Source organism: Ursus americanus, chromosome 16 (assembly GCF_024610735.1).
Source record: "Ursus americanus isolate L20-20 chromosome 16, mUrsAme1.1.p, whole genome shotgun sequence".
NCBI classification, from domain to species: domain Eukaryota; kingdom Metazoa; phylum Chordata; class Mammalia; order Carnivora; family Ursidae; genus Ursus; species Ursus americanus.
Genome location: NC_142142.1, coordinates 4881752 through 4906595, shown reverse-complemented (window position 1 = coordinate 4906595; position 24844 = coordinate 4881752). Strand labels below are relative to the sequence as shown.

At 43.1% G+C, this 24844-nt stretch overlaps 3 protein-coding genes across 3 annotated transcripts; all 3 read right to left on the bottom strand.

Annotated features, from left to right (window-relative positions):
* Positions 1-409: 409 nt before the first annotated feature.
* Positions 410-1348, bottom strand: LOC123776159 (olfactory receptor 52H1-like). Its single transcript, XM_045771960.2, has one exon. The coding sequence runs from the start codon at positions 1346-1348 to the stop codon at positions 410-412; it is 939 nt and encodes a 312-aa protein (XP_045627916.2).
* Positions 1349-13757: 12409 nt separating this feature from the next.
* Positions 13758-14717, bottom strand: LOC123787618 (olfactory receptor 52H1-like). The gene has a single exon (XM_045790424.2). It carries the CDS (start codon positions 14703-14705, stop codon positions 13758-13760), a length of 948 nt encoding a protein of 315 aa, XP_045646380.2. The 5' UTR covers positions 14706-14717.
* Positions 14718-23338: 8621 nt separating this feature from the next.
* On the bottom strand, positions 23339-24280 carry LOC123787617 (olfactory receptor 52H1-like). The gene has a single exon (XM_045790423.2). The coding sequence runs from the start codon at positions 24278-24280 to the stop codon at positions 23339-23341; it is 942 nt and encodes a 313-aa protein (XP_045646379.2).
* Between the last annotated feature and the right edge of the window lie 564 nt (positions 24281-24844).

Genomic DNA, 24844 nt, shown 5'->3' with positions numbered 1-24844 from the left:
TCAGAGACAACACAATAAAAATTCCTTGATCTTCAGTGACATATAAACTCCTAAAAAGTATCAATCTGAAAAAAAATAACTTGGATTCCTTAGACACACATTTATCACAAAAAAGAGATGCTGACCTTTTTATTGTTTTCAGTAACAGTTTTGTAAATGCCTTAGGACAATCAGACGGAATTGCCAAATTTTCATTTCTAGAAATAAATAGACTCATATATACTATTTTCTACACCCAGATTTATTTATTTTTTTTTACAATGGAAATACCTGAGTAACTTCTGCCTAAAATCACAAAGAAGGCAAACCACATCTCTGATTAATAAGGAATTGTTTCCTCTGTCCCCTCTCTGGACCCTTGGCCACAGTCAGTCTCTAACCTACCCACCCAGACTTCAGGCCTGTATCACTAGAACCCCTGGGGAAAGAGCAGGAGAATGACTTTGTCCCGGATCTGCTTGGTCTTTACTCCATAGACGATAGGATTGAGTGCGGGTGGGATGACTACATAGAGGTTGGCGAAGAGGATGTGAAAGGTACGAGGGACATTATGGCCAAAGCGATGGGCAAGGATGGAGAAGAATGCTGGTATATAGAACATGAGGATGACACAGACATGGGAACCACAGGTGCCAAGGGCCTTGTGGCGGGCATCCCGGGACGGGAGGCGGAAGACCGCACAGAGGATGAGGGTGTAGGAGACAGCAATGAGAATCACATCTGAGATGACCGTCATGATGGGAACACAAAAGCCATACCAGATGTTGATGGAGATGTCCGCACAGGCGAGCCGGGCAACACCTATGTGCTCACAGTACGTGTGCGGGATGATGCGTGTCCTGCAGAAGGGTAAACGATTTGCAAGGAAAACACATGGAACTATAACACAGAAACTTCTGAGGGAAATTCCCAAGACAATTTTGACACTGGTCCCAGGGGTCAGAATCGTGGTGTATCTCAGAGGAGAGCAGATGGCCACGTAGCGGTCAAACGCCATGGCCAGGAGTATCGCCGAGTCCAGGACAAAGCTGTAGTGCAGAAAGAATAACTGGGTGAGGCAACCAGGAAAACCGATTTTCTGGGGACCACGCCAGAAGATGGTAAGGGTTTTGGGGACACATGTGGTAGACAAGATCAGATCTGTCATGGCTAGCATGGAAAGGAAAAAGAACATGGGTGCATGAAGACTCCGCTCCACAGCAATGAGGTAGAGAAGGATACCGTTGCCCACAGTGGCCACAAGATAGACAAAGCAGAAGGGGATGCTGATCCAGACGTGGTACTGCTCCAGGCCGGGGATGCCCAAAAGGGTGAAGTCACCTGTGTTGGAGCTGCTCAGGTTGTGCATGGCCCGTGTGGTCTGCGGAATGGATTCTGTATCTGAAAAACAAATCATGTGTAATGAACCTCAGTAAATTGTATGGTAATTCTTCCTCCACTCTCTCCTTCAGGCCAGCTCTCCTCCTTCCTCTCTGCTAAGAACGAACCTCCCAGTGCTAGTAAAAGCTCTACTCATCTCTTCAAGAAAGATTCCCTAGACACGGTATCCTGGTAGTAGTCACTCAGTGCTTCCGGAATTTTCTTCATACTGTTCAAAATGCTATTCCCATTTCAATGACTAAGTGTCCCTGGATCAATGTAATTTCTTGCTATACTAATGTGAGCAGCGAGAACCGCAATCTAACCACATACAGAGAAAGAAATGAAGAAAAGTGGGTACAGTGGGAAAATAAGGTGATAATTCACAATGACAGACTCCTGGCAGAGGCTAGGCTTTATAAACACAGTGTCATCTCATTTAGAATAATCTTCTGAGATAAGTATTTTCTTCTTCCTCATTTGTTTTTTATTGTTTTGCTATAGAATCTAACACTCTGAGAGAAAATCTTGCCCAAGATGTCATCTTGGATGACAGGCAGAGCCAAGATCATTCCAGTCCACAGCTAATCCTCCTTCATGCCGAGGTGCCCTGCCAGGTGATTGCTCAGCGGACACACTGCTACATGCCAAGCACTGAGAAGGGGCCTGGGATACAGGGAGCTGCAGTGTGTCCAGCGCACTAACCCGATGCCAATTGCAATTACTCTCCCGATACCCCTTACGCTATAGCACCTGGGATTTGCAAACCAGAATGTTCTCTGAGGTTGATGTTTGGTGCCTCACCATGGAGAACAGTATGGAAATGGATGTGCAACTCAGCCTCCAGCCCCTCTTAGTATTGAATGAGGAATCCTTTATAAGTGTGCTCATGATTAATACAGAGGGACCTCTAGTGGAAGAAGTCTAGAATTGACTCATTCTAAATCCCAGATCAAGAGAAAAGCAAACAAGCAATCTCTATAACACAAGTACTACTATTTTGGAAACGTTCACGATACTATACAAGTCCAAACGTCTTTACATAAAATCCTCTTCTATAATCGTCTTAAAAACCCTATGAGATAGGTAATAATGTTGCCTACATTTCGAAGATGCAGAAACGGAGGCACAGAGAAGTTAAGTAACCTGCCAAAGGCTGTATGACAAGTAAATGTTAGAGCTGGGAATAAAACTCCAGGAGTTTTCATAGACTCTTGTGTGGTAAAGGAAATTCTCTATAGAGTATGGCAAATGGCACATACATAATATCTGTATAATAGAAGATATAAAATTAAATCACCTAAAGAGAACACAGACCAATACTGTATGGTCTCACAGACGAATGCTGTGTGTGCAGTCTAAAACCACAAACACAATGACAAGGCATGGAACTCAGATGCAGAGAACAGGTTGGTGACTGACAGAGGTGGAGGTGGGGTTTAGTGAACTGGGTAAAGGTGGTCAAATGCACAAAATTTCAATTATAAAATAAATGAGTCCTGGGGATAGAATGTACAGCATGGAGATTCTGATCAATAATACTGTATTGTGTCTTTGAAACTTGCTATGAGAATATACCTTCATAGTTCCCATCACAAGATAAAAATTCACACTTGTGTGGTAATGGATGTTAACTTGACATATTGTGGTGATCATTTTGCAGCAAGTTTAACATCCTTGCCACTCGCCTACCCCAATCCTTCCCTCAACTTAGCATGTCATCACTCGGATGCCTTTATCTTGTTACTCAAAATTGTGTACCGGATTCCAGGGCTGCATCTTGATGTAAATTACAAGTCTCAAAAATCACATATTTAGAGACGCTCCATTGTATCTGCTCGGTTATGTGGTTCAGTGATTACCAATTAGGTTATCAACAGCCTTGATCCCTCCAGGACAGTGACGTTTTCAGTACTTTTCATTCATTACCCCAGGTCTTTGCATTCCTCTTCATCGAGGTTCAATTCTGATTCATCATGTTGACTACTCTCTCACACATATGTGCTCCCCTTTGCTCCACTGAACTTCCATCATGTACTTCTGCAAAACTCAACTCTTAGACTCAACAACTAATAAGACTTTCAGATCCAGATGGAAACCGACTTAGCCAGGTATGTATTTGTTCCCATAATCTCACGATCATCGACCTTAAGCGTCGCCACAACACTGCCCAATGACCTAACAACAGGATCTTGTTCAGTGCAATATCCCTGGATGACTTTTTTCCTACTTTCCTCCAAGCACATCCACCAGCTCCCACTCCTTCTTTCTCAACAGATAATTGTTTACTTCAATTCACACAGAATGTTGAAACCATTAGATGTACAATAGTGTAAGAGAGCAATCACGTCACATGTATGAATACACACACACACACACTTTTTTATTTCTAGTTATAATTGGAAAATTATCCCTTTCGTATCTGGGCGCAAAACCCATCCCATTTCTCCCTCTCAAGTCTTTGCCATCTTCATCATCATTGTTTCTCTTTCGTGCATTTGTCTTCAACTTAGGCTTTTAAAATGTCTACTCCTTCAACATTTAAACAATTAAAATATGCTCAGATATTTTCTTGTCTAAATTACTCAAAAACAATTACCTTCTCTCTTCATAGTTAGATATGTAGCTGTCTACACCACGTACGTGCTTTTCATGTCCTACTTACCCATTAACCCATGCGAATCTCATTTCTCTCCTCACCTTTCCACCAAAGCAGCGTTTGCTAACATTACCAATAGTGTCCATTTCCCATACTGATTCCTTGCTGGACTTCTCAGCAGCATTTGACACTATTCACCATCCCTTCAATTTTAGAGAACATTGTGTCATCAACTCAATAAAGGTGCACAGCCATGACTTCTCATCTTCCACTGTCCACTCTGCTCTCCACCTGGACCCTCGCCTCTTCTCCAGGCCTCACACAGCTCTGAGTCCTCTCTGAGTCAGGGGATCACAAGGGACATCCCGAGGGAGGTAGCAGTAAGATCTCTGCTCCCCCTGAGCTCCTGAACAGGAGACTGTCTCTGAGCCATGGTCTGGATCCCTGGAGCTGCTCCTACCTGCCTGTGCACGCAAAGCCATCCCACTCTCTGTGCCCCTTGCTGTGATCTGGAAACCAATGCCCAGAAAGACTAGGGTCACACACAGCTGGGACGAGAAACAACATCTGCATCCCAGTCCTGGACGGTTTCCTCTCCTGGAAGTCTTGCCTTGTTTCTCACTTGACAGCAGTCATCTTCTGGGCAGGAGAAGATACTCTGCAATTCACACAGATTCGGCAGCTCATCTGACCTGGGTATCCACTCCCACTCTGAGGGGTCCTCCTTCTGACTCCATTCACACATGCAGGCCTTCTTCCTGGCATGAGTCACTCGGGGTCCGGGGGGCACACAGACCTGCATGAACCAGCCACAGACTGAGACTCACCTCCCTCCATCTGCTGCCTCGTCCCCATGGCTTCCAAGCCAGAGCCCGTGTCCTCCCTCTTCCTGCCCCGTGATCCTTCTCAGACTGCCTCGTTCTCCTCAGAGTGGCTCACGGACAGTGTCCTGCCTCAGGGGCTTGAGGGACCAGTATTCCCTCCAGGGAAGAGCAGAACAAGGAACATTCCATGCAGCTAGAAGCAGTGACAAGAGAGAAGGCAGAGTGGAAGAGTCAAGAACTGAACTCCGGCAGCAAGGGTCCAGTCCTAGCTCTGTAGTATGATTTGGAGGGAAGCGATTAAGCACTTTGGCCCTTGGTTTAATCAGAATTCGTGATCCCCATGCTCAGTGTGGAGGAAGTGGGAGTGAGAGGGAGGCCAGGCACAATGTTTTTCTTGTTCCCTTGTACTTTCCCTTTCAGCACCGTGGATAGGATCTAGAGCGGGCTCTGAGGCCACATGATGTAGGTTCAGACCCTAGTTCTGCCACATCCCAGCTGTGGGACTTTGCACAAGAGAATCAACTCCTCTATGCCTTTATTTCCTTTCCCTAAAATTGGGGTAAGAATGAATGCACCTACTTCATAGGAATCATGTAAGGATAAATAAAAAAACACATAAAGCAATTCTGCCTGCAACATAGTGAATACCCATACATGTTAGATAACATTGATATAATTATTTTCAGCAGTTGTGTAATTTGTTGAAACCATTCCTATTGAGTGCCTTTCCAGTGCACTCTTAGCTCTCAATTTTATAATCTGACCAACCTCCCTATATCTTAAAAAAACAAAATAACCAAAATTTTGTGAGATGGGGACTGAACTATGGAGATTTGAAAGCCAAGTGGTGCTGAGTATGGGAAAAGCAAAGGCTAAAAGACAAGCTTAAAGTATCAGATTAGTATCAGATCTGACCAAAGAAGGAACTCCCCTTGACAAAGGAGCCAAAAAAGCAGGTTGACTATAAGACTGCTTCCTAACAAAATAGAGAATGTGGTGGTGGTGTCCTTCAATCCCTGCTCCCGGTCCCCAAAGTGCACCTTCCACATTTTTCTGACCCAGGGACAGTGACAAGCGAATGGTGACAACTCACCCCACTTCTTAAACTTAACAGTCACACTGGCCTCCACCTACACTCTAGCTGGCACCCCGGGTTATTCTCTGAAAAAGAATCTGAGCAACTCATTTCCATCGGGACAAAGAGGCTTCCTAGACCATCCCACAAGGATTGGCACTTTTAGTGCTTGGCTCATTATGGGATAAATCCAGGTAGGGCATAGGCAGAAGAGGTTGTTGTTGTTATTTTAAATATTTAAGTATTAAATATTTCAATATTTCAAAATTTTTAATATTTCAAATTTAATTGAAATATTTCAATTTTTTTTCTTTTTTATTTTGTTCAGTTAGTCAAAACATAATACATCATTAGTTTTCGATGTAGTGTTCAACGATTCATTAGTTGGGGAAGAGAACTTTTCAGGAGTCCCCGGACCCTGTCTTGGGGGTGACTGATCTAGGCTGAGGAATTCGTGCTGCCAGAGGGTCAGAGCTCTCACCTCTCTGCTGGGGAGGTGGGATTAAAGATGAGGAAGGGGCATCCAGCCTCCATCTACCCAGGGCTGCTCCAGTCCCTGCTGCTCCCACTTGGCCATTCAGTAGTCAGTGCACTGTGACCTGCGGACTCTGAAGGTGCTCCCCGGGCAAGCCTGAGGGAGAGCAGGTGTGGGTGTGAAGGATTTATGGGTGTCTTCTCTGGCCATCAGGGGGGCACGGACTCTGCGTCCCTGGTGGGATTGAGAACCCACGAGACACAGCTGTGCACTGTTAATAAGGGATTAGCAGAGGTCCGCAGTCATCTCTGCTGACTCCCCTGATACCCCCAGGTTTCCATGCCTGATGCACTCAGATCCCAGGAAAGGAAGACACTGAGCAGGGAGGTCTCTGCAGAACCCCTGGCTGGGGCGCAGCACACTCAGATGGAGACATGCTTCACGCTCCACAAATAACAAACCCAACTTCCCCCTAGACATGGACAGTCCTCATTACTTAGCCTTGTTTCTGCCCCTTAGCCCGACATACAGACAAAGCAGCGTGGTGGGAAGAGCCTGGGCTGTTGAATGGGTCAGACATGGGGTCGAATAGGTTCCACTACTACCCAGACTGGAGCAAGGGTCTTACTCCCCTGACACTGTGTTTTTCCTTTCTACAATGACAAATCATAGACCTTCCCCCAGGAGGTGGTGTGAAGACTAGAGCAGCAAGCCTGGAGCACCAGCAGGGTGCCTGAGCTCCGGAGAATGACACAACATTGCTCAAGGGCGTGTGGCTTGCAGAGTCAGCTTGAGGACAAATTCTGGCTCTCTCAGATGCCTGCTGGACCCACATGGGGTAGCTAGTGGAAACTTATAGTACACATTAGTAGTTTCACAACTCTCCCCCTCTCGACAATGCCTTCCATTCCAGGTAGAGGAGCGTAAGAGGGTATAATAACAACATATTCCACAATATGTTCTCCACGGTTTGTATTTGGTTTCAGACCTCATTCGAATGAATTGTTTTGTGATTACACTTTCACAGAACAAACGTACAGTTCATCAAAAAACAACAACAAAATCCTTATACTATTGTAATCGTGTGTTTTGATATTCTAGAACTGTCCTACAACCTCTTCTCGTGTCCCTTGTGGAGTGTGTGTGGATACATTGGAACTGGACGTGTGAGAGCAGTTGTCGAGATATGACCTGGAAACAGAGCAAGCCCACTCTGCAAACATGACGATTTATTCCCAAGAGAGCTAAGTGAGGACTCCACCCTGCACTGCTGTTCGTGGGCGTCCGTGCCAGGCAGGCTGCCCATTTTACAAGGACTGCATCGCATCACACGTACAAGGGAGTAGTTAGGGAGACAGAACCAGCTCACAGAACAACTAAAGCTGGCAAAGTGTATTTCATTGCCGCTGGACGAATGCACAGATATTGCTAGCATGAAAATTATTTTATGTATGTGTGATATCAATATGGCAGTGATATGAAGAAGAATAGTCTTTCAAAAGTTGCTAACAAACCCAACTAACTCTAAACTGTTATAGAAGTCTGAGGGATACAATATCAACACATGTAGTCTACGTTTTAATTTTGGCATAGAAGTATGTTCTGATGGAACAGTGATAGGAACCGTTAAAACGTGCAGGAGCTGACGAGATTATGGAGCTCACATCGCAAGTCTTGTTAGGAAACGTAAGTCAGCTGCAGGGAATAATGTGGTGAGTGCTGTAGCAAGAATCGGGAACTGCATACAAGTAAATGTGTTACATTCAAGATGATTCTCTTTGTGGTGATAGGACAGAAACTGATCGAAAATAAAAGTAGTGCCTGATGAAGATTAATGGTTATTGTGGGAAAAGGTTCCACTGAGATGTTTGAACCGTGGGTTGACATTTTAGTGTTTGTGCAAAATAAAAAACTTTGTTTGTTCCCACCTCTTAAGGATATGAATGGGACAGACAGATTTTATTTGACTTTCTTCGGTATTCTTACGCTTGCTACTTTCATGCAATGTATTTATCACTAGTGGGTGAGTTTTAGAGTTAACATACAAGTTAGAAGTTTGAAAGATCAGAGTTTCTACAGAATGTTATGATATATTCCATAGAATAACAAAAATCATCAATAAAATGGGTGATGAGCTCTATATTAGGCATCTGGAAAATTCATCACTGAACACCATAGAAATTGAATAGAATGTGTTGAATTTTATTTTCCATCAAACAAAATCCACACAGAGGAAATCAAGGATCCAGACTATTTCTTTCATTGAAAGATCAATTGAATTTAATGTAAATGCAGAAGATAAATTGTTAGAAGTGACTACTAATGAAGTATTGAAGATAAATAATGACGACAGAGCAATGCTTACCTGCTGCGAATAAAAGATTCAAATAAATATTCTCAAAATGATGAAATTTCTTTGAAATCATTTTTCTCTGTTCTTGTTAATAAAACTTTCCCAAAAGTGATGAAATGCAACAATCTATAGATGTAAGAAATCTAACGAACCCAAGATGACTAACTAAGGATCTGGTGATGATATTGAGACTTTTGATTTAACAGCAGCCTACCTTCTGAACTTCTTGTTAAGAGAAGCAGGAGAAGAAGCAGGAAGAGAGAAGCAGGTGAAGTATTTATTGTTTAAGCTGTTTTGAGTTTCAGTTCAGTTACCTGAAGCCAAAAGCATCCTACATGATATTCATAGTGATAATAAAGTATCCACCATTTATCCACCATAAAAAAAAAAAAACACCTTTCAGAGGCAGGTTTCCCTGTTACTAGCATGACAAAAACACACACACACAATACCTTAAATATAAATTATTGCCTACAAATAACATTGATGTCAAGCCAGTGTATGTTTGATAAATTAACAAGAAAGATGCAAGCTCTTTCCATACACTGAAAATTTTAAATATATGCAGAGCATGGCATTGCTTCTGAAGTTATATATCGACCTTTAATACGAGGCTTTCACTATTCCACTGCTAACTTCGTGTTTAACCGTAATTACAGAATGCCAAAATTTCAAGATGTTATAAAGTTCTTAACATCAAACACTGACCCGCACACTTTTGAGAAAGTGTGTACATTTCTGCAAGTCTTTCATGTGTTTTCTTGTTTATATTAGTGATACTTATTCAATACATTTTAGACTTTTCAATACAAGACTAGAAATGAGACTTCTGTGTTCTATGATTATTTAAGATTGTATTTTTCTAAGAATTTCTTTTATCTTACAAAAACCTTAATCTACAGTTATTGGAAATTAAAAAAAACACTTATCCTTCCACATTGATAATTTGAGAAGAGCTTTTCTAGAGGCTTCTTTATGTCCACATACAAGTATATCTACATCGGTGATTCAATGATTTTTTTCAGCAAAATGAACTTGGGCAATTGTTTTATGGATCCCAACTTGCTCTTGGATGTGTCTTTCCAAGTTTACATGTGGAAATAAAACAAAACAGTAAGAATCCAACCTGAATAGACAGCTGTATATCTTGAATTTAGCACTACCAGAAGTAAAACTCATATTTGTTTATCAATTTGTCTGACTCCTATGCTCATCCTCAATTACATTGCGAAAGGAAGTAAAGAATGTGTGACAAATTATTAACTTTCAAGTGCCAACAATAGCATCAACCTATGGGATAGTTTACAAAATTCGTTTACTGATATTCCAACCAGCTTCCTACATCCACTGAAGACTAGTTTGAGTTCCCCTATTTCTCACTGTCTAACCCTTACAACCCCCCTGAGCGATGCCATCATCACTATGAATGATTCCTCCATCAACCTATGACTTGCAGATTTTAGAAACACACAGTTTCTCACCTAGACTCAGGCGATCCCCTCTGGCTGGCAGATCCTGATTGCCTTATTCATGAGGCTCAAATCTGTATTCTTCTAGACCATCACAGAAATGAACTTTGCCAGGAAGCTGTCCTTGCCTCCGAGGAATGATTGAGTATTCTTCTTTTGTGCCTCCCTAACATCCTATGCCACTCACTGCAACACATAAGATTAGCTGAACGAAGTATCTGCATAGGTGATATATTCCTTTGGCCAACCTAGAAGCTTTCTAATTGTAAGCAGCATGGGTATTACTTGCTACATATCAGTACTGCCAATTTCTATGCATTTTGTTTCCTATAACCCATACTTTGTGAATGTTACTGAACTAAAATCATGACAGATAAAGCACTGCATATTTATTTTAATAATATACGTTCAAAATGGTAGGCGAAGCATAAAATCTCCAACTACCTCCTTTCTTCTAAGAGACACATTATAAATCCAATCCAGTACTCATTTTTATAAGGCCTGTGTTATTCTCCTGAACACAATAACTACCTCTAGTTGTCATTGGCTTATAAAATGAAACACAGGGGCACAATCAGGTCTAGGTACCCTGTGCAAATATCTTGGTAAGTTGTAGGCAAATGGGACAGTGGAGGGAATAGACTTAAAATACAAGAGACAACAAGAGTGGAATCACAAACAACTAAAGATTGGTCACATGTGGAAATTCTGGAAGAGAGGGTTTAGAGACACATACATGGATCCCTACTATTTGTAGGATACAGCTCTAAATTCTGAGGATGGAAAGGTAAAACCCTTCAATTCCCCTAATGAAATGATATTTATATATCATATCTAATATAAGGCATGAGGAATTCACAAAAAGAAAAAGATATAGGATAAGACAATTTATATGAAAAAAAGTTAGTGCTGTTACTTGTATAACTATTCTCTTTTAAATCCAACCAGAACATGGAACGTAATCCACGGTCTGACACTGGAACAGAATGTTTGCAGCCATTCTCACCACAAAGAGCCAATGGCAGCTGGGGGCACCAGATTTGACCTTGAGGGAAGAGAAACACGGAGCTTAACTTGTTTTCTCCTTCCAGAAATGGTAAAGCAGAGGGAGGCTTTTACATGACAATAACGAGCTCAGAGGTAAACACGCTGATGAGCTTCTCCTCCCAGATGAGAATGGCAGTGGTAAGTAGTAGAATATTAACCTAACAGCTAACATTAGATGACTATTTTACAATCTGCATTATTTGTTTCATCCTAATACTGGCCCTCTTGGGTAGGAATGCAAACACTAGGATTCATCAGGAAGATCATATACGAACTCGAGGATATCGAGCTACCAGCAAAGAGGCCATAAGTCACAGAAATAAATGAACCCCATTGGAGAGGAATGCTGGAAATATAATAACAGATCCCTGGGCCAAAGATGGCGGGTGGGAGAAGGTAAGGGGCACAGTGCAGGAGACGGTCCCTTGCTTGTTCTAGCTCATTAAGCTTTCATGGGAGCCATCCCTGCGTGTTGGTGAGTACGATGGGCTTGAGCTCCCACCACGATGAAATGAGTTCGCACCTATACACCACCTCAGAATATATCTACTTAGATTCCTTCAGCTCTTGGCTAATCCATGTTCTCAGCAGGATGGGAATAATCAGAAGAGAATAAGGAGTCACATCTTCTGATATTCGTGAGCACATTTAGCAAGCTGGTACATAGAACAGACCCCTCCCTTAGTAGTTAGTGGGCTTAACTTAAGCCAGTTAGACTTCACCAAAGCAGGAAAAACAGGCTCTGATATTCCTACATATTTTTTCTTCCCTCTGGAGTTGTTTTCCTGTGAGGTTATTTCAAGTTGGAAAACCTCTGAACTGGGGATTGGCAGATTCTAGTCTAGCTCCGCTTTTATGACTGCCTTGCTGTGTGCCTTGGAAAAATCGCTCTGCAGGCTGCAGTGTCCTCCTCCTAGAATGAAGTTGGAATGATTCCAGTCCCACAGGACCTGGCCACGCTCCTCCTGCTCCCTGCTCTGCTATCCGCACCTCGCTGTGCTCCGGACACACTGACCTCTCTTCTGCCCACAGGCATGTCACACTGTGTCCAGCCCCAGGACCTTTGCCTGTGCTGTCCTCTCTGCCACTGTCCTCGTCCCCACTTGTGTGCATCACTGTATTGACTTCATTTCTCTATGAGTTACATTACCCTTTAAAAGTAAAGAATTCGTTTTCTTTGTTTTTAAATATTTTTTTATTATAATATGTTAGTCACCATACAGTACATCCCCGGTTTCCGATGTAAGGCTCGATGATTCATTAGTTGCGTATAACACCCAGTGCACCATGCAATACGTGCCCTCCTTACTACCCATCACCAGCCTATCCCATTCCCCCACCCCCTCCCCTCTGAAGCCCTCAGTTAGTTTCTCAGAGTCCATAGTCTCTCATGCTTCACTCCCCCTTCTGATTACCCCCCTTTCTTTATCCCTTTCTTCTCCTACCGATCTTCCAGAATTTGTTTTCTTATTTCATATGAATCTCTCTCCTCAGAATATGAGCTCCATAGAGCTCATATTGTATCATTAACCTTATTAACCTTCATATCCCAAATGCTAGAACCTTGTTGTAATACAGTGGATATTCAACAAATAATTCCAAATCAGTGGATAATGAAAAAAAAGGTTTATTGTAAGGACTTTAGATATTTCCTCGAATACGACATATAGTGTTGTCTCCGGTGTAATCCCTGTGCAATCAGATGCGTCTTACCACGCAGGACTTACTTTCCTATAGCGTTCCTCTGCTCATTCCCCTATACTGCACTGACGTGTCTGGTAATTGATTCTCTCTCACAGTCCAGGAAACACACTCTATAGATAAGGGCCCCACAGGCCCCTGGCCAGTGGAATTAAATGTTTACTTTACTGTCCCAGTGAACTGGTTAAAGATCTCCCGAGACCATCTCTGCAGCTCCGCTCCTCAATGTGTCCAAGAGTCTAGAAGCTACTCTCTTCCCCCAGCACCAGAGCTAAGAACGCTGGGTTAAGAAATCTACATTTCTCTCCTCCTCATTGCAGCACTGCTGGTAGACCGCGCTGCTCACAGCACTGGTACTGAAAGACTTCTTGTGTTGGGGATCATTAAATGAAAACTACAGGCAGACACCATGAATAATAATTAGTATTGAATATTACCATAAATTTCTTCAATCCATCTACAAATCCCCTTAATAATGAATTATTAATTGGTATTTTCACTTTTAGTGTCTCTTCTTCAGGGTTTCTGCCTTACTTGACACATTTTTCTCTTGATAGTTGCAAATCTCAATTTTCAAATTTGTATCACTTTGTTCTTTAAAAGTAAGTCAATTCTCTGTTTTCACCCCTTCTTCCTAATCATATCCTATGCAACTTTATATCCTACAAGGAAACAGGCCATCAAGGAATTTTTTATACATTGAACAATCTCCTTCATATAGAAAATGCATTTTCCTGGTATGCAAAAGCACCTGTAGGCAGGTCTCACTTTAGATATTATTAGCTTACTTCTTCTTTCTTGCTGCATTAATATGTCCTCTAAAATGATGTTACCTTTTCCACAGCACACTGAACATCATTCTGAACGCTTGGCAGAAAATAAAAGTATGACTTTATCTCTGATCTGCTTGGTCTTCACTCCATAGACAACGGGGTTGAGTGCAGGTGGGATAACAACGTAGAGGTTGGCAAACATGACGTGGAAAGTGAGGGAAATATTGTGTCCAAAGCGATGGGCAAGGATAGAGAAAAAGGCAGGTGTATAAAACATGAGGATGACACAGACATGGGAACCACAGGTGCCAAGGGCCTTCTGGCGAGCATCCCGGGAGGGGAGGCGGAAGACCACACAGAGGATGAGGGTGTAGGAAACAGCAATGAGAATCACATCTGAGATGACCGTCATGATGGGAACACAAAAGCCATACCAGATATTGATGGAGATGTCCGCACAGGCGAGCCGGGCAACACCTATGTGCTCACAGTACGTGTGCGGGATGATGTGTGTCCTGCAGAAAGGCAGGCGTGTAAGCAAGAATACAACAGGCAAGATGATGCAGAAGCTTCGAAAGGAGATGCCCACTGCAATCTTGCTGATGGTCTTGGGGGTCAAGATAGTGGCGTATCTCAGGGGAGAGCAGATGGCCACATAACGATCAAATGCCATGGCCATCAAGATGCCTGAATCTAGGACAAAGCTACAGTGGTGGAAGAACATTTGTGTGAGACACCCTGGGAATGTAATTTCTTGAGCCCCAAGCCAAAAGATACTGAGTGTTTTGGGAACACCAGATGTGGATAAGACGAGGTCAGTCATGGCCAGCATGGAGAGAAAGAAGAACATGGGTTCATGAAGGCTACGCTCCACCACAATGAGGTAGAGAAGGGTGCAGTTTCCCACGAGGGCCACAATATAGATGATACAGAAGGGAATCCCAATCCACACATGGCATTGCTCCAGCCCTGGGATCCCCACCAGAATGAAGGGGCCTGGGTTGTAATTGCTCAGGTTGAAAACGATCATGGTAGAACACGATGACACAAGTCCCAGGCCCTGAAAACAGAGGGTAGTAGAGGATAGAGTTAGGGACACTTGAGTCACTCTCACTTCCAGCTACTCATCATTATTGACTCCTAAACATAAGGAGACCATATCAGTTATCCACAGTAGAACACCGTTGAGGAAAATATAGGCTGGTATTAAAACAACTGCAGGCAACTGGCATGTAAACCAGGATCATCCAGATACACTGAGACATAGAGTCATTCTACCTCAAGAGAATATATTCTATCTTCTGGCCACCTCTGCTGATTTACACAACTTTCCCAGGCAGCCTTCCAGACTGGCTGCAATCACTCTTCTCATGATATAGTTTACCTCCGATATGAGTTAAAAAGTACAGTGTAGACTTTTTCATGGTCTGGTGGATTATAGTTTATGTGACTTTATGGATATTGTTGATTAAGATCTACTTGGTTATTGAGTTCCATTTTTTTGGCTCCCCGGTGCCTGTAGCTCTTTGATTTAGAGGTTAACAAGTCTTCATTGCCATCCAGAAACCTAATCCAGTGAAGAAGCACTAGCTGGAATCTACACTATCTGGATAACAGGTGCAAATGTAAATTAGGAAAGTTCTGCGTAGCTGAAGCTCACAAGCCGTTGGTCCACAAAAGCAAACAAACAGAACATCATTTTGAAGCACCGTATACACTATACAGCTCCCCAAAAGAAAGACTGTTTCCTTGGGAACGTATATACTCTTAGACAACTAGATCCCAAGATACAGACATAGATCCCAAGATAGAAACATACACCGATACGTACTATCTCAAACATACTCGGTACGACTGAAGGGGAGTAGACATCCTCTCATCCGTTTTACCGTCATGTATTTACCCACAATTAATCGTACACAAACATAAACTCTTCATTCCACTGTCTCTCTGTTTCGTACATACATGCACACACATGCACACATGTGCACACCCCGACACTCACACATACACTGTACACACACCATACCCTCAGAGGCACATGAAAAATAGAAAGAACATATGTCATGACTGGATTTTGGAACTGCTATTTCTTGCGTAAATCCCCAGAATGTTTACTTGGAGAGCGGCTCTGTTAAAGACGAACTTCCCATAGCTTCTTCCTTCTCGGGCAGTGTGTTCGCATGAAAGGTATTTCTCAGCTACGCGTCACCAGCCACGCAGCACTGACAGGAAGCTTGTGGTGGTCACGTGCCTCCACCTCTGACGCCTGACCCAGAGAGCTCACGCTCCGCCCCCTGAGGCCCCCACATTGTCAATCATTCTTAGACCCAGCTCCCAGACCCACATCTGCTGGACCAACACTTACACCCTCCACTCTTCTGCTCTTGGTAAAACAGAAGCAGAATGTTCTCGTCTTGCCTTTCTGGCCTTCCCTTATCTATACGTACAAACACTTCTTGGAGCCACAGAAGCCTCCCCTCCAGTGTCTCCATGACTTCGGTTCTGGGCTCCGGGAACACATCCAGAGTTCAGAAGGTGGCCACAGTCCGGCCCCATCTGCTGAGTGTTCCTGCTCTCGGGCTGAGTGACCTGCTTCGCAGGCAGACGGGGGGAGGCTAGGACTCAGCTATCGCCAACGGTACAGATGTGATTTGCTTGTTCAGCCTCCGTGTGAAAACCCACCCGTGTGTGCTGCTCAGTGCCTCAAACAGCAGCTGGCATCGGGAGCCCCAACCCGGCGCTTGAATCCCAGCTCTTCAGCTTGTCTGCAGGCGTCCCCGATCCAGAGCTGTGTGGGGAAGGGTCTCCTCTAGTGTTGATGTGTCATGCACTCAGTCACGACAGATGTTCGCACAGCCACCCCAAGCCATTACACACACACACGTGGGCACACGGGCTGAACGTTTGCGCTGAGGCTTGTCATTCAGGGTCAGACAGTTTTAGAATGTGGGGCAATCTGTGAAAAGGTCTGGTCTGTTTCAGGAGTCAATGCCATTCATACAGTGGAGGGCGTTTAGGTGAGGAAAACACTTTTCTAGAATAAATAAAATGAAGAGAATGAAAACCAAAGCAATTGTTGATTGAATTCAAGCCAGGGATAGAAGATGATGTATAGGGGCGCCTGGGTGGCACAGCGGTTAAGCGTCTGCCTTTGGCTCAGGGCGTGATCCCGGCGTGATGGGATCGAGCCCCACATCAGGCTCCTCCGCTATGAGCCTACTTCTTCCTCTCCCACTCCCCCTGCTTGTGTTCCCTCTCTCCCTGGCTGTCTCTCTCTGTCGAATAAATAAATAAAATCTTAAAAAAAAAAAAAAAGAAGATGATGTATAATTGTGAGCATTTAAATGTGAACTAATTATTGGATGACATAAAGCATTAGTATTCCTTTTATTAAATGTGTGTATGCTATTATGGTAGATAAACACACACACACACACACACACACACACACACACACACACACAGGTGCCCATAGTCTCTCAATGAAATACTGGCACACAGGATGTGCTGTGGAGCCAGATGGCCGAGTATTTTCATCCAGGCTCCACCATTTACTCACTGTGTGGACGTGGGTGGGCTTGCTTGAATTATATAATCCTTCGGTCCCACATTTTTGAAAAGGGCCTGATAGCTCTAATTCTTGGTTATTATTAGGCCGAAATATGACATGCCCCAAACCACTGCCTAGTGCAGTGCCTGGGACATAGTAAGCATGGACGGTTGCACTTCTCTCTAGAGATCACATTTGATATCATGTGTATCATCCTTTGCAGTCAGACCACACAGTGAAGAAGAGAACAGAACAGACAGGGGCATCCAACCAACAGGAGCAGCCCAGGCACACACCCACATGCACGCATACCCGCACACCCACACACCCACACACCCTCACACTTAGTCCCATTCTTTAGGTCAGGGCAGTGGGTCCTTCTCACGTGTCTGACCCAGACCTTTGCAGCCAACAGTTACCTTGGCCATGCTTAACCCAGGTGTATAATTGTGTATCTGTCTGAGTCTTTTCTCATCCATTTGATGGGGAATCTGTGCAAGTCTCATAACCATGACCTGGGCTTCTAAGTGGGAATCGCTCAGGAAAAGAAGTAACAGTCTTAGTGCATGGCTTCTGGAGACTGAGCCCTCAGTGTTCAGCCACCCCTTCTTTCTATCCAAATCCTGGTTCAGGCCACGCTGCTCAAACAGCCAGCACTCACCTAATTGTGGGGATTGGGCCACACAGGAAGAAGAGCAGTTGTGCTGACAGCCAGCCAGAAACTCTGCAAGAAGGGCAGACACAGCAAACAAACAAATAAGTGGAGGGGAAAGCAAGGGATGGTGGGAGGATCAATTCCCCGCTCATTTATTATTTCTGGCCAGTGTTCCACGTGAGGAAGAGGTAAATAGAGAGGGCTTGAGGGACCCTGGCATCCTCTTACTCTCAAGGGGAGAGCATGAGGAAGTTATGTTAACCATGCCCAAGCCTGGGAGTTGATGGTGCCTCTGGGTGTTTACTTTTACTTTGCGTTGCTCGCGAGCTGGTGTGCCTGTGGGAACAGAGCCGCGCGCTTGCCCACCCGGCACATCACCTAGGGCTCCTGCTCATGCCCTCACTCCTCCGATAAAGAGCGTGGACAAAGCACCCACTCTCTGCAGGAAGGTGCTAATATACTACCTACCTCTTGAGATTTTATTAGCTTGGGCAAATAAAAATAGTTTTCTGGTAAATCAGTTAATGAATGACTTCCATTGGACTAAAATACAAATGAGCTCTGGTGCCCCTTCCCTCCATATTTATAATTTACCCCCTTAAAAATTGAATTACACCCTTGCCCTTCACACCCACTTAATAACAGCAACAAACTTTTTTTTTTTAAAGATTTTATTTATTTATGTGACAGAGAGACAGCCAGTGAGAGAGGGAACACAGCAGGGGGAGTGGGAGAGGAAGAAGCAGGCTCCCAGCGGAGGAGCCCGATGTGGGGCTTGATCCCAGAACGCCGGGATCACGCCCTGAGCGGAAGGCAGACACTTAGCCACTGAGCCACCCAGGCGCCCCAACAAACTATTATTTTACACACAAATATTATGGTTCTATTTGCATGATGGAGGAAGTGAGCTGGCTCTTCTGTCTAGGATGGCCATGCAGGAGTCCTAACCAACTATGTCAAACTATGATAGTCCCCACAATTCAATCACCACCATGTCTATAACAATTTGTTTAACTTGAAATCCTGTTACTCTTCTTCATTGATTTAGTGGTTAAATGAGTAACGTGGAAATTTTCTTCCGCCTGTTTAAATGTTTTATACATGTTAATTTTGGCCCCTATCAGTTACTTGAACTGCCATTTTCCTCTTTTGCACAACGTGGCATCAGATCTATTTCCCCGGAGACTCCTAAACCCTGCAGAAAGGTTTGTTGTATTTTTTTAAAGCTTTTATTTATTTATTTGACAGAGAGAGAGACAGTGAGAGAGGGAACACAAACAGGGGGAGTGGGAGAAGGAAAACAGGCTTCCTGCCAAGTGGCGAGCCCGATGTGGGGCTTGATCCCAGCACCCTAGGATCACGCCCTGAGCCGAAGGCAGATGCTTAACGACTGAGCCATTCAGGAGCCCCGAAAGGTATTTTACTGGTTTCTCTCTACCTGGAGTTGACTGTGCCTTTCCTTCATGCAGTTGAGGGGTTAGGTTTTGTTTGGTTAAAGTAGGCTGCCCACCTCACGAGGGGTAAAGTTGCCTATGGGCAATAGAGTGACCACTGAGTCCAGTGACCCCTACCACTACCAAACTATCACAAACCTCCAAACAAGAACAACAGATTCAGGGATAATGTTTTAAAATACAATTTGAACTAAAATTCCTATACCCATCGATTATTCTTAGAATATTAAACTCTTTAAAAATGATCTAGATGTTTGCATCTTCTTCAATATTACCTTTTGCTGTTTCATCTACCTGATGACCTCCCCACCAATCAGGTTCCATTTCCCTTAACACTTAGCCTTTCTTCAGCTCTGTGTCTTTATATGTGCTAATCCCTCGGCCTTCCTCTTTCTTTCTTCTTTTCTTTTTTTAAATAAGCATAGTGGAGTTTACTCATCCATAGTGGAGTAAACGTTCATGAGTATTTACATTTCTTTTTTCCAGATTTATTGAAATACAATTGGCATATATAATTCTATATATTTAAAGTGTACAGTGTGATATCTGACCTAGATACACATTGCAAAATGACTGATTAACACATCTGTAACATCTCAGACTTAGTCTTAATGTGTGTGTGTGTCTGGTGAGAATGCTTATGCTCTACTCTCCTAGCAAATTTCAAGTAAACAATACAGTATTGTTAACGATAGTCATCATGCCGTAGATCAGATATCCAGAACTTATTCATCTTATAAGAGAAAGTTTGGACACTTGGACCAACATTTTCCCTTGTTTACCCCACCCAGCCCCCACTAACAATCATTCTACTCTTTGGTTCTGAGCTTGCTTTTCTTTAAGGTTCCACATACAAATGATACCACGCAGTATCTGTCTCTCTGTCTGGCTTATTTCACTTAGCATAATGCATTTCATCCATGTTGTTGCCAAATGCAAGATTTCCTTTCTTCTTGTGGCTGAATAATATTCCATTGTGTAAAATCAGATTTTCTTTATTCTTTCATCCATTGTTGAAAACAAGTGCTTTCCATGCTAGGCCGTTATGAACATGGCAGTGCAGATATCCCTTTGAGATACTGATTTCATTTCCTTTGGATATATACCCAGAAGTGAGATGGCTGGATCATATGGTAATTCTATTTTTAAATGTTTAAGGATCCTTCATACTGATTTCCATAATGGCTGTAATAATTGACACTCCACCGGCAGTGTTCATGGGTGCCTTAACCTCCAATCCTCACCAATGTTTGTTCTCCTGTCCTTTTCATAATAACCATCAAAGCAAGGGGGCACCTGGGTGGCTCAGTCAGTTACCCGTCCAACTCTTGATTTCAACTCAGATCCTGATCTCAGGGTCTTGAGATCAAGCCCCATGCCCCTCTTAAGATTCTCCCCCTCCTCTCTGCCCCTACCACCCAACCCTTCTCTCTCTCTCTCTCTCTCTCTCTCTCAAAAAAAAAAAAAAAAAGCCATTAGAGCAGGTGTGAGACAATAGCCATCGAAGCAGGTATGGGGTGATGGTTGTGGTTTCTACTTTTCCCTGATGCTTAGTACCTGTTGACCATTTGTATGCCTTTTTTTTGTTTGTTTTTGCAAAAACACCTATTCAGGTTCTTTGCTCATTTTTAATCAAACTATCATCATTATTTTTGCTATAGAGTTGCATGAATTACTTAAATATTTTAGAGATTAACCCCGTTACAGATACATGGTTTGCAAATATTTATTCCCATTCCTTAGGATGCTTTTTCATTCTGTTGATATTTCCTTTGCTGAGCAGAAGCTGTTTCCTTTGTTGTGGTCCCCTGTGGTTACAGGTAATCTCTTCCAGGAAGGATGGTCTGCACACCTAAGCTGAAGCTGTTTTCTACTGATAGTCTGTATCGAGGAGCACTGCTTTTTAATTTTTATTTGTTTCTATGTGTCACAAAACGTACGAATCTGAAGTTACATGTCCATTTACTTGATTGAGGTTCTCCTCCCTCACTAAATGACAGAAACCAGGAGCATAACACTCATTTCTATTCAACATGGTAAACAGTGTACCTAACACAGTGCTTCAGAAATGTTTGTCAAATATTTGGTCAATATTCTGGAAGGAAGGAAGGAAGGAAGGAAGGAAGGAAGGAAGGAAGGAAGGAAGGAAGGAAGGAAGGAGCGTTTCCTAGAATGCACTCAGTACTCTAAATGTGCTAGAATATTCAGACTACACTAGACCTAAGGAGATTTATATTATATTGATTCCCTGCAAAATTTTTACGCTTTGTTGAATGGAAATTTAGGATGTTCTACTGCTCTACACTGGGATGTGGGACATTTTCAGAGTCCCATGAAGCTACATTCTATAAGAATATGAGTAATTACTGGTACCTTCTCTCTGTGAGCTCTCTGATTCTTCATGGCAGGAATAGTTGGACTTCTCTAACCATCTTACTGTCTTCTAGTTTATATGCTGTATGAATTATGAAACTAATCATGCTTATCTCTCACACAGACTAGAGCTTAAATCTTCACCCTTGTGCAGTAAGAGAATACAAACTCATGACAGAGGGAAAGCACATAAGCCTATTTCTTATCTTATTTTGTTAACAAATCTTTATCACTACTTTTTCTTTCTTTTCCTCCACTGGCTCTTCTATTTATACTCCGTAGTATTTTTATTTGTGGTGTTCAAAATACATCAAATAATTTTGGAGAAAAATAATATGTGACTCTTGTCACACGGGAAAAGAACATACAGTCAAACTAAGGTCTCTGCGTCCACTAAAAAAGTCTTTCTTATTACAATTCTAGTTGAGAGTTACTGTAGAATGGTGACTCTAATCCCATGTAAATGGGGTGGGAAAGCAGTAGAGTTAGAGAGACCATGTAGAACTCTGGTGTTCCCATTCAGAGGGAAGTGAGGAGGGTTGGGACCACTATGGGGAGACAGGGTGCTCACACTCACTAGGGACTCAGAGAGGTTGTATAGAAAGAAGCAATAGGCATTGCGGGCATCTTAGATCTGGGAGAAAAACAGACATCAACTATTGTTGACACCTGACAAACACCAAAAATAGTTAATCTTTGACAAATTTAGTGACTGAGTGACTCTCTCTGACCCAATTATACACATGTTGGGTTTGAAGAGAGAATGAATCATACAAATAAAGATACATGGTTAGCGTTGGATGACATCTCCTTTGAGATACGAGAAGGAAGAGAAGACTTGGGCCACCAGTACTTCCAGCTGCCCAGGTTTCAATCCCACATCTTAGTCTGTGCATACTTTTCCTTTTCATTGGCTCTAGGAAGTTAGGATCATCTTTACGTTTATTCTTCGGGGACTCTGACCACTCACATCTCATTTGGCTTTTTCTAGCTTGAGTGAAAAATGAGCTTTAGGTTTCTGATTATCTTTTTCCTTTGTCTAAAATAAATGCCTGCACTCGTAACTTGAATTCCAGGATTATTTGCCATTCATTTATATAGCAAACATTCCTTATGCATCTACGACAATTCACAGCCCATGCTTGATGCTGTCTAGAAATGAATTAGAGTAAGCAAATTGAAAGTCCCAAACCTCAGAGACATCACAATAGAAATTCCTTGATCTTCAGTGACATATAAACTCCTAAAAAGTATAAATCTGAAAAAAAATAATTTGGATTCCTTAGACACACATTTATCACAAAAAAGAGATGCTGACCTTTTTATTGTTTTCAGTAACAGTTTTGTAACTGCCTTAGGACAATCAGACAGAATTGCCAAATTTTCATTTCTAGAAATAAATAGACTCATATATACTATTTTCTACACTCAGATTTATTTATTTATTTATTTATTTATTTATTTATTTATTTATTTATGCAAAGAAATACCTGAGTAGCTTCTGCCTAAAATAACACAGAAGGCAAACCACATCTCTGATTAATAAGGAATTGTTTCCTCTGTCCCCTCTCTGGACCCTTGGCCACAGAGTCAGTCTCTAACCTACCCACCCAGACGTCAGGCCTATATCACTGGGACCCCTGGGGAAAGAGCAGGAGAATGACTTTGTCCCGGATCTGCTTGGTCTTTACTCCATAGACAATAGGATTGAGTGCGGGTGGGATGACTACATAGAGGTTGGCGAAGAGGATGTGAAAGGTATGAGGGACATTGTGGCCAAAGCGATGGGCAAGGATGGAGAAGAATGCTGGTATATAGAACATGAGGATGACACAGACATGGGAACCACAGGTGCCAAGGGCCTTGTGGCGGGCATCCCGGGACGGGAGGCGGAAGACCGCACAGAGGATGAGGGTGTAGGAGACAGCAGTGAGAATCACATCTGAGATGACCGTCATGATGGGAACACAAAAGCCATACCAGATGTTGATGGAGATGTCCGCACAGGCGAGCCGGGCAACACCTATGTGCTCACAGTACGTGTGCGGGATGATACGTGTCCTGCAGAAGGGTAAACGATTTACGAGAAAAACACATGGAACAAAAACACAGAAACTTCTGAAGGAAATTCCCACAATAATTTTGACAATGGTTCTGGGGGTCAGAATCGTGGTGTATCTCAGAGGAGAGCAGATGGCCACGTAGCGGTCAAACGCCATGGCCAGGAGTATCGCCGAGTCCAGGACAAAGCTGTAGTGCAGAAAGAATAACTGGGTGAGGCAACCAGGAAAACCGATTTTTTGGGGACCACGCCAGAAGATGGTAAGGGTTTTGGGGACACATGTGGTAGACAAGATCAGATCTGTCATGGCTAGCATGGAAAGGAAAAAGAACATGGGTGCATGAAGACTCCGCTCCACAGCAATGAGGTAGAGAAGGATACCGTTGCCCCCAATGGCCACAAGGTAGACAAAGCAGAAGGGGATGCTGATCCAGACGTGGTACTGCTCCAGGCCGGGGATGCCCAAAAGGGTGAAGTCACCTGTGTTGGAGCTGCTCAGGTTGTGCATGGCCCGTGTGGTCTGAGGAATGGATTCTGTATCTGAAAAACAAATCGTGTGTAATGAACCTGAGTAAATTCTGTGGTAATTCTTCCTCCACTCTCCTTCAGGCCAGCTCTCCTCCTTCCTCTCTGCTAAGAACGAACCTCCCAGTGCTAGTAAAAGCTCTACTCATCTCTTCAAGAAAGATTCCCTAGACACGGTATCCTGGTAGTAGTCACTCAGTGTTTCTGGAATTTTCTTCATACTGTTCAAAATGCTATTCCCATTTCAATGACTAAGTGTCCCTGGATCAATGTAATTTCTTGCTATACTAATGTGAGCAGGGAGAACTGCAATCTAATCACAAAGAGAGAAAGAAATGAAGAAAAGTGGGGTACGGTGGGAAAATAAGGTGATAATTCACAATGACAGACTCCTGCTACAGGTTAGGCTTTATAAACAGAGTATCATCTCATTTGGAATAGTTTTGTGAGATAAGCATTTTCATCTTCCTCATTTGTTTTTTATTGTTTTGCTATAGAATCTAACACTCTGAGAGAAAATCTTGCCCAAGATGTCATCTTGGATGAC

What these genes read in the sequence shown, in the direction of transcription:
- LOC123787618 (XM_045790424.2), bottom strand. Translation starts at nt 14,705, where the DNA reads ATGATCGTTTTCAACCTGAGCAATTACAACCCAGGCCCCTTCATTCTG.
- LOC123776159 (XM_045771960.2), bottom strand. Translation starts at nt 1,348, where the DNA reads ATGCACAACCTGAGCAGCTCCAACACAGGTGACTTCACCCTTTTGGGC.
- LOC123787617 (XM_045790423.2), bottom strand. Translation starts at nt 24,280, where the DNA reads ATGCACAACCTGAGCAGCTCCAACACAGGTGACTTCACCCTTTTGGGC.